Genomic DNA, 8,521 nt, shown 5'->3' with positions numbered 1-8,521 from the left:
ACCACCCTGAATGAACAGGCAGAGACTCAGATCAAAGAACAGAGCTTCCCGCAGACCCATAATTATGTTGTTGCTGGATTTCTTTCGGAGAGAAAAAAAAAAAAGGACATTAGCCTTCGTGGATGGCTTTTACGATTTGCTAATGGTACCTAATTTTGAAAATGGCTTTAGTAAAGCAAGAGGGTCACGTTGAGAAAAATTAGAGGTCTTATGTAGAGTGCCTTGTTAAAGATGCAGTCGAAACAAGCTGTCTTCTTTCTCGCAGCTGACTGGGTGCGGCTGTTGATATTACATCAGTGGTTAAAATTAGCACCGCAGCAATGTCTGTCTGACATCTGCTCTCAAAGTTCTCTTTGATGCTCACTAACGTGACCAAAATAAGGATTAAAATAAATAAATAAATAGACACATGTAATATATAAAGAAATAAATTCCTTTCATATCTTTTTAATAATATAAAAATTATCTCTGGAGTTTTTCAGGGGTCAATACAGAGGACAGGCAACAAGTTTAAATCTGGCCTAGTTTGCACAAAGATATTATAATAAAATGAAAAGAGTGTCAAAAAAAGGAAATGAATGGGTAAATATATAAAATTCATTCTAATATATATTCTTATATTTTATACAATATTATTTTAATTTATCATGCTATATTTGAAATAAAAATAGTATTAATATTTCTCTGATGAACACAATGACCACCCATAGCCTATAGAGTATAAGCTATTTTGAAAAAAAAAATCTATTTTTTTTTAACTACAACTTTCTTTTATTTTCCTTATATTAAAAATTGTAACAATTACCATTTATCTTAAAATTGTTGTATATACAAAAACATGTACGTACTGTTTCTTCTATCATTTCTTTATTTTATTTAAAGTTTATTTGCATATCCAATTTTCTTAGCCATAATTTAGATTAAAATCTCATTATTTGTGGCCCGTTCAGAGCAACGTATTTGTCACTGCATTTCCCATAAGGCGTCGCGGAGTGCCACGTCATTATTCTGCGCAGTGCTGAGGTGGCGTTTGATTTGAGGTAATCACACAAGACTTTTTCTTTACAACGTTAATGACTTACAGTGATATTGAAACTCCAGCTTTATTTTCATTACATTAATTTTTTTGTGTTTAGCCTGTTTTAACTGTCCGGCCTCTTTGTTGTCTTAAAAGCGTATTCTATCTCCATAAGTGGATGCGTTGCTACGTTACCGTGCTAACAGTTCCGTCTCCCGGTCAGGCTCTTCGTTGCTGAAATATCCATCATGACTAAACTCCTGCAGTGGCTGCTCGGGGTCTCGTTACTGGGCGCTGTGTGGGCTCTGGTCGCTTTCGACCTACTGGAACTGAGCCTTCCTCGGACCTACAGGGAGGTGGCCTGGCCCATTCCGCTCTACCTGCTGGTTTCGTTCGGCTGCTACTCCCTGGCTACGGTGGGCTATCGGGTGGCCACCTTTAACGACTGCAACGAAGCTGCCAGGGAACTGCATGAGCAGATCAAGGAAGCCAAAGAGGACCTGAGGAAGAAGGGGTTAAAGATGTAGGACAATTATAAAGAACTCTTTAGAGACTGAATGGAGAGACAACTTGCAAAGTGGGACGTTTATAAAATCTGTTGCTTTTTGGATGATTATTGGAGCTTCGTTGTAGTCAGCAGGTGCGACCAGAACATTAATTTGAATAAGATATCAAATATTTCTGGTCAATATCACGTTTTTCCTGCTTGACGGTTAAATTGTGTTGACTGACTGAGAACGTTTGTGTGAGACATAGACCCATGAGCTCAAGTTAAAGCTGCAAGCCAGACTTATTTTGTAAAATGAATTCACTTTCAATATAATTTGTCAACTAAACAGCATGTCCTGGTCACGTTTTGTAGCTACTTTGGTTTAAATCTTTACATAATTAAGATAAAAGTATATTCTCCTAAGACCCTGTCCACATTCTTCTAATGACATCACATAAGGCACAGGTGTCAAACTCCACTCCTCAAGGGCCGCTGTCCTGCAGTTTTTAGATGTGCCACAGGTACAAAACACTGGAATGAAATGGCTTAATTTCCTCCTCCTTGTGCAGATCAGTTCTCCAGAGCCTTAATGACCTAATTATTCTATTCAGGTGTGGTGCAGCAGAGGCACATCTAAAAGTTGGAGGACACCGGCCCTTGAGGACTGGAGTTTGACACCCCTGACATAAGGCATAAAGGAACCAATCACGGTTCTTTTGAATATGCCCGTTTGCAATTTTTAGAGTTGCGCTAATTAGGATTTTCCTGGCCGATACCAATTTCAGTGTTTTGTTTTCTCGTTAAAACGTTAATTGGTTCATTGGTTAGTTTTTTATTAAAGAACTAATACATAAAAAAGAACATTCTGGCCTGGTTTTAAAGGCAAACAAGCTAGATAGTACCTTCATATTTTGTGTCGAAGCATGGGATTTTTGTTAGACTCAAAATAAATGTTAAAGCACATGCTGCTGGGTAGTTAGAAACTACTCAGTTTTAGTTATTAGCTATTAGTTTTAATAGATTTAATGATTAGGGACCAATAATTCTGTGTTGCTTTTGCAATGTTGTGTATATTGTGCATTTTCTCAATATTTTTGGTTGGATTGTGTTGCTCACATGCTAAATACATCATCGAACATTTGCAGTATGTTATTAAAAACCTGATAAATGGAAACCAAAGGTTACAAATAAACACTGGATCTTATAGGAATTTCCTGGATTCTTGTTTCTGTCAGCTCTGAAATCATCCAATTTAAATTTGGAACTTAGTAGTTCTGTATTTGTCAAAAGCTGAATTCTTATCAGAGCAGATTAACTTGCATTTTACCTGTAAAGAAGTGTATTCCTCTGTTCAGTGTGTGAAATGAGTCCCTGAGGCGTTGCTGCGAATTAATTAAACAGCTGTTTATTTTCTGAGTTGGTGTCCCTTTGTGGGTTTGCAAGATCTGATAATTTGGTGTTTTGCCAAAGTATGAACCCCTCTTGAACTTTTCCTCTTTTTATGTTATAACCACAAACGTTAGTGAGTTTAATTAGGGATTTTTTATGCTTAAGACCAAAACTAAGTGGTATAAAAGTAAGAGAAATAAAAAGATCAAAGTATGAAAGGTGCAGGATGTGTTTGTATTCAGTTTTCCTAGCTAAATTATTTACAGAAGCATATCTTTTATATCTTTATTGTACCCCTGGCTGTGTTTTGTTGTTCAATGATTACTCTGTATTTAGCTCCATCAATGTTTCCATCAACTTAACCAGCTTTCCTGTCTCTGTTGGAGAAAGGTATCCCCTCAGCATAATGCTACCACCTCCATGTTCCGTAGTTAAGGCTACAGTCAGTTTTGTGGAAGTATAAGGCACTACTTCTCGCTCCCTTTTGAACACTTTTTGTTCTACAGCCTTCCACTTTACAATTCTGTGCTGCTGCTTGTTGATTTATCACAAATTCTCAGCAATGTACGTTGACGTTTCTGGTTCCAATGTGGCGAAATGTGGAGTAGTTCAACAGGCATCAGTACTTCTGCGAGCCACTTTATGTTTGGGGAATAAGAATGAATCCGACTATGAAACTCATGAAGTAATCGATGTTGGCAGTTTCATGTCTTTGGTGTGAGCCCTAACAGGCTGCCTTTGCTCATTTTTACTGAGTCCCTGCTGCGTAAAAACAAAGCTTCGCCTGTCCAAAGGCATCATTACGCGGCTTCAAAAGATCCAATAACTTCTGAACAAATGCAGAAGAATTGGCAGCTCCGCCTGTTGTGCTGTTTGGCTGCAGCCCCATCAAGCCTCGTAACGTTCTCTCATCCCCCCACGAATCTGTGCAAGCTGTTGCTTGAGCAGACTGGATGAAAGGCAACCAGTTACTTACTGGAAAATCTTCTAATCTGGCAAACGTACTGAAGCCTTCTCTCGTTAGTCAGATATGTTCTCACTAGTAACCACATATAAGGACTTTTCTCTGTCCTTTTTCTGCCCTTAAAATACATTTTATTTCCACAAACGAAAGGATTTATGATTTTAGGCTAAACATTTTACAGATCATGCAGCTTAAAACAACAGTTTGATGTCATTTCCTTTCATTCTATTACTAGAAACACACATAAATCAGATTGCATTTTCTTAATAGCAGGTCAAAGAATGCAATCAGACACATAGAGACATGACCTCAGTTGTTGCAACCTTTTTCCATAAAATTGAGTCTGTTTGATCTGTAGCCATAATGAAGTGAACTCCTTCACCCACAAGCCACAACATTTGAAGAAGAGGAAACACCTGTTACCTGGAGGTGAAAGATTTTGCTCTTTTTGAGAGAAAGCTTCCTGGGAGTATCTAAAACCTGTCTCTGTAGTTTAATTTTCCATCTAAAGCAGCTGCCATTTTGATTGCTATATCGAAATGTATTCTGACACAGTAATAGACAAACTTTTATATTTGTGTGAACATGAGAAAATAAAAGGACTTTGTGGAACATCAGTTCAATTTCAGATTGAAGTTGGGTAGAAACTAGTTACATTTACTTGAGTAAATGTAACTTTTTGAAAAAACTCTACTTTTAGCAGTATTTTTACTCTAACTTGAGTAATCTTATTATGACATATTGCTACTCTTACTTGGGTAAAATTTGTGGATTCTCTACCCACTGTGAGTAACTTTATTGAATGAAGAACAAGCTTGTTTGAACCAAAAATTCACCAGTCAGACACTCACCTACTGTACAGTTTATGTTAAAGTTTCATATGTTTTATTTGAAAAGTTTATATTTCTTTTGCCTGACTTTGTTATTTTGTAATAATCTTATTTATATGAATTATTTTCCTTTTCTCTAAAATACTAAAACTTCTCCATAACTTTATGGTTTGGATGTAATTTTTAAATTCATATTTTAATGACGCTTTATTTTTTTTACCAAATCATTTTTACTTTCACTTGAGTAAAATATTTTTGAGATAGTGCTACTCTGACTTGAGTACAATTTTTTGGATCCTTTATCCACCCAGAGAGAAGAAAAAAAGGCTTGTTGAGATGTACTCAAGGAGAATTCGTTCTTATTTAGCACAGGTAAAGTAAACGTAAAATTAAGAAGAAAAAATTAAATAAATTTAGCTAAGAAAGATATTTGAGATCTGTCAGATGTAATGTGCTTATGTGATAAAGTGAAGCTCCTCCCGTTGATGTATTTATGTAGGTGATAAAATGGTTCATCATTCTGCAGCTAGATTCAGTTTGGAGTCTGTAAAACCAGGAGAAAAAGACAATCACAGACTGGTGGTTGCCCTCTGCTCCAACCCAAAGGGGATTTTGACGGTGAGAGCAGCAGCACTTCGGTTCATGCCCGCTGCATGGCCCCTCTGAGACCTTAAAAAACATTCCTAGAGACACTCAGTGACAGTGCCGGGAGGAAATTCATCTCAACATGACTAAAAAATGATAGGTTATCGTTTTTGTCCGCTGAAAAGACTCCTTTTCCCCACCCACACGTTTCACAGCAAAACCTCAAACCCATCTCGAGACGGACAGGATGGCAGAAAGAGTCCGGAATCAGAGCCTTGAGCTGACAGATTGGGATTTTGATTTATTTAATGTCGCCGTGTCAAAAATATTTAGAGATGTTTCAGCAACTTAGACACAGATGAGGTGAAGGAAGGACTTAGGGAAAAGGTATTTAGAAAAGACAGACAGGAAACCAAACCATGAGCCGAAGTGGCACAGATGACCTTCGTTGTGGGGACAATGTGTGACAGGACTTTTTCGGGAAGGGGAGACCACACCCCGACCGTGGCAGTGGGCCAAAGTTTGCCCTCACTAGCACAAATGTTCCAGCTTATTCTGCAAAACCAGTACGCTCAGTTTCCCAGCAGCCTCATCTGACCTTTCTGTCATCTGAAGCTTTAACACGCTCCAACAAAAAGGGAAGAAAAGGCACTTTTACAGTCTTTTATCCGAACTGGCAGAATATCATCAGTGCATAAAACAACACAAACAAAGCTGGAAAAAAGTCACCTCTGGGTCAGGCTACTGTGGAGCAGCTGCTGTGATGCTTACAAGATGCTGGGTTTTCTTTTCAGTCCAGCATGGCTGCTTATAAACGCTCTAAAGAGCTACTAAGGCACCGGGTGAGCCGTCAGAGCTCCTCTGAGTCAGACCGTCCTGGCTGTTGTGAGTTCAACCATCCACTGGCAGGCGGACAGGGACCGGTCATCATGCATCCTGCTGATAGGAGATTTGACTGAGCACAGGGAGGCAGTGATGGACCAGCTGCTTTTGGAAAACGTAGCTTCCATGGCTGCCTCCCAGGTTTCAGTCTCACACACGCCAGTGGCTCACAGCTCTGGCTCTGTTACAACCTAAATGATACACAGAGACATCAGGTCAGGGTTTTCTCTCTCAGTTATTGCACTAAGGCTGTAAGCTCAGACTAAAACCTTTATCTCCTGCTATAGGATGTTTGATTTCTTCTTAACCCTCACTTTTACTTGCAAAGTTGGCCTGTTGCAATAAGGAATAAATCGATTAATCGCATGATAAATTAAAACAAGCTCAATGATTTAAATTTGCATGACTTAGCATTTTTCTCTTTTCTCCATCTCTTTCCAACAAAAACTGGATGACAAAAGTTTTCAGTCTGGTTCTTTATCAACTATTCCTTGTTTTTCTTTGCAGAGACTACACAATGGATTTTATTTGTTGTTTCTGTTGTTTATTGATTTTGGAAATTTTAAATGTTTTCCACTTCCTGTGTTAAATCTTTGTTAGAATTTAAAGTTTATTGATCTTTGAAAATGTGTTCATGCATTATCATGTCATTATCATTATATTACTTGAAAATGGTCTCAAGACAATAATATTATCGTTTATCGCAATAATTTCTGGGTCGATTTATCGTCCAGCACAAATTGTTACAGTGACAGGCCATTCCTGGCAAAGTTGTAGGTATGGCTGGAACTTCTTCACACTTCATCACCAACTTTTACGAATTTTATTTCGATCTGATGCCATTGACCTACAAAGTGGTCTATAATTGCAAAATGGAAGAAAAAAAAGTGCTCCACAACATGTTTGTTGTGGAAGAGACATGCTCCAAATAGAGGTTCTTCTACTATGCTTGACTTTGTGCTGGGTTGTCACAAAAAAAACACAATAAAATACCCTGTAGACTGGAGCTGTAATTGCAACTATACCTTTCTACAGATTCCACAGATTTAATGCTTACAGATTGCATCACGACATTTCAATATACTTAATAGGAACAGTAAAAATGCTCAAAACTCATTTTAGGCTTCACTGTAGGCACTGTGGGAACAAGAATGAGCTCAAAGTGAAGAAGCCAAACCAACAGATTTTTCATGGGAACAAAAGGACCAAATTAAGTCCTGTAGGTCCACAGCAGACGATGAGCGGTGGATAATTACAGGATCCAGTCCAATGCAAAATATAACACCTTCTGAGCATCTAGCTGTGTGAAGGACATTTCTCAGGAGGTTGACATGTCATTGTCCAAGATAGACAGATTTCCCCACAAGGTGCAATTACTTAAGCCAGTCACAAAAAAAAATCTAAAGTAAGATCACATCTTACTTAGATATAATGCAGTTTACTTCATTTTTCCACACAGTGTTTTCCTATAATAGCTTCTTCGTTTATGAACACAGATATTTTGGGATCTGTTTTTGTACATTCTTTTTTCCATAAATAGTTACTAAAAAAGCTGGAAAGAGTGAACTTTCTTTCTATCACCAATTCCCAAACTCTTTAAAAAAAAAAAAAAAAAGTCACGCTCCTTCATTTAAAACGATATAGCGTTTGTCTTGTATGTCTGCAAGACATTGCTCATGTTCTCAGCCTGACAGCCTCCTAACATTTACTGCGGCGTAAAAAGATTTCACACTTGCTGTCCACATTCACACAGGTCAGTATTCTGAAGAATGCGTAAATAAAACGAACGGTTCCCTCCTGATGATCGTCCACTGAACCGCGCCTCCTCCAGGGGTCGGTTAAGAGGGCCTGTCCGACTGTCACAATTTATGAGCACCTCTTTGAAAACACGGGGGAGTTGTTAAACTGTGGCACCGGAGTTTTTTTTTTTTTTTTTTTTTTTTTTTTGGTGCTGCAGCTGGTTTTACTGTCATGGTCGTAAAGCTCCCCTGGGAATGGGAGGAGAACAATGACTTGTCGTGTAGCTCAGATAATCCATCCATCCATCCATCCATCCATCCATCCATCCATCCATCCATCCATCCATCCATTTTCTGTTCACCCTTGTCCCTAATGGGGTCGGGAGGGTTGCTGGTGCCTATCTCCAGCTACGTTCCAGGCGGGAGGCGGGGTCACCCTGGACAGGCCGCCAGTCTGTCGCAGAGCTCAGATAATAAAAGAAAAATAAAAACGGAGTGTTTGACCGGAAAGACGCAGAGATGTGAGTGTGCGGAGAGAGTAAGCGCAGGGAGATCACATCTGTGCATTTGCAGGTCATGGTAAACACTGCGTGGATCTCCATGTTTTATCCCATTTCTGTAGCT

General features: G+C 38.7%; 1 protein-coding gene across 1 annotated transcript; it reads left to right on the top strand.

Annotated features, from left to right (window-relative positions):
- Positions 1–945: 945 nt before the first annotated feature.
- Positions 946–1,931, top strand: dpm3 (dolichyl-phosphate mannosyltransferase subunit 3, regulatory). Its single transcript, XM_028037071.1, has 2 exons — positions 946–1,040; positions 1,242–1,931. Exon 2 carries the CDS (start codon positions 1,267–1,269, stop codon positions 1,543–1,545), a length of 279 nt encoding a protein of 92 aa, XP_027892872.1. The 5' UTR covers positions 946–1,040; positions 1,242–1,266; the 3' UTR covers positions 1,546–1,931.
- The last annotated feature ends 6,590 nt before the right edge of the window (positions 1,932–8,521 follow it).

Source organism: Xiphophorus couchianus, chromosome 13, assembly GCF_001444195.1.
Source record: "Xiphophorus couchianus chromosome 13, X_couchianus-1.0, whole genome shotgun sequence".
In the NCBI taxonomy this organism is placed as follows: domain Eukaryota; kingdom Metazoa; phylum Chordata; class Actinopteri; order Cyprinodontiformes; family Poeciliidae; genus Xiphophorus; species Xiphophorus couchianus.
Note: the sequence above shows the minus strand (reverse complement) of the source record. Positions and strands in the feature narration are given on the sequence as shown.

Excerpts from the sequence above, each read along its gene's own strand:
- dpm3 (XM_028037071.1), top strand. The coding sequence starts at position 1,267 with ATGACTAAACTCCTGCAGTGGCTGCTCGGGGTCTCGTTACTGGGCGCT.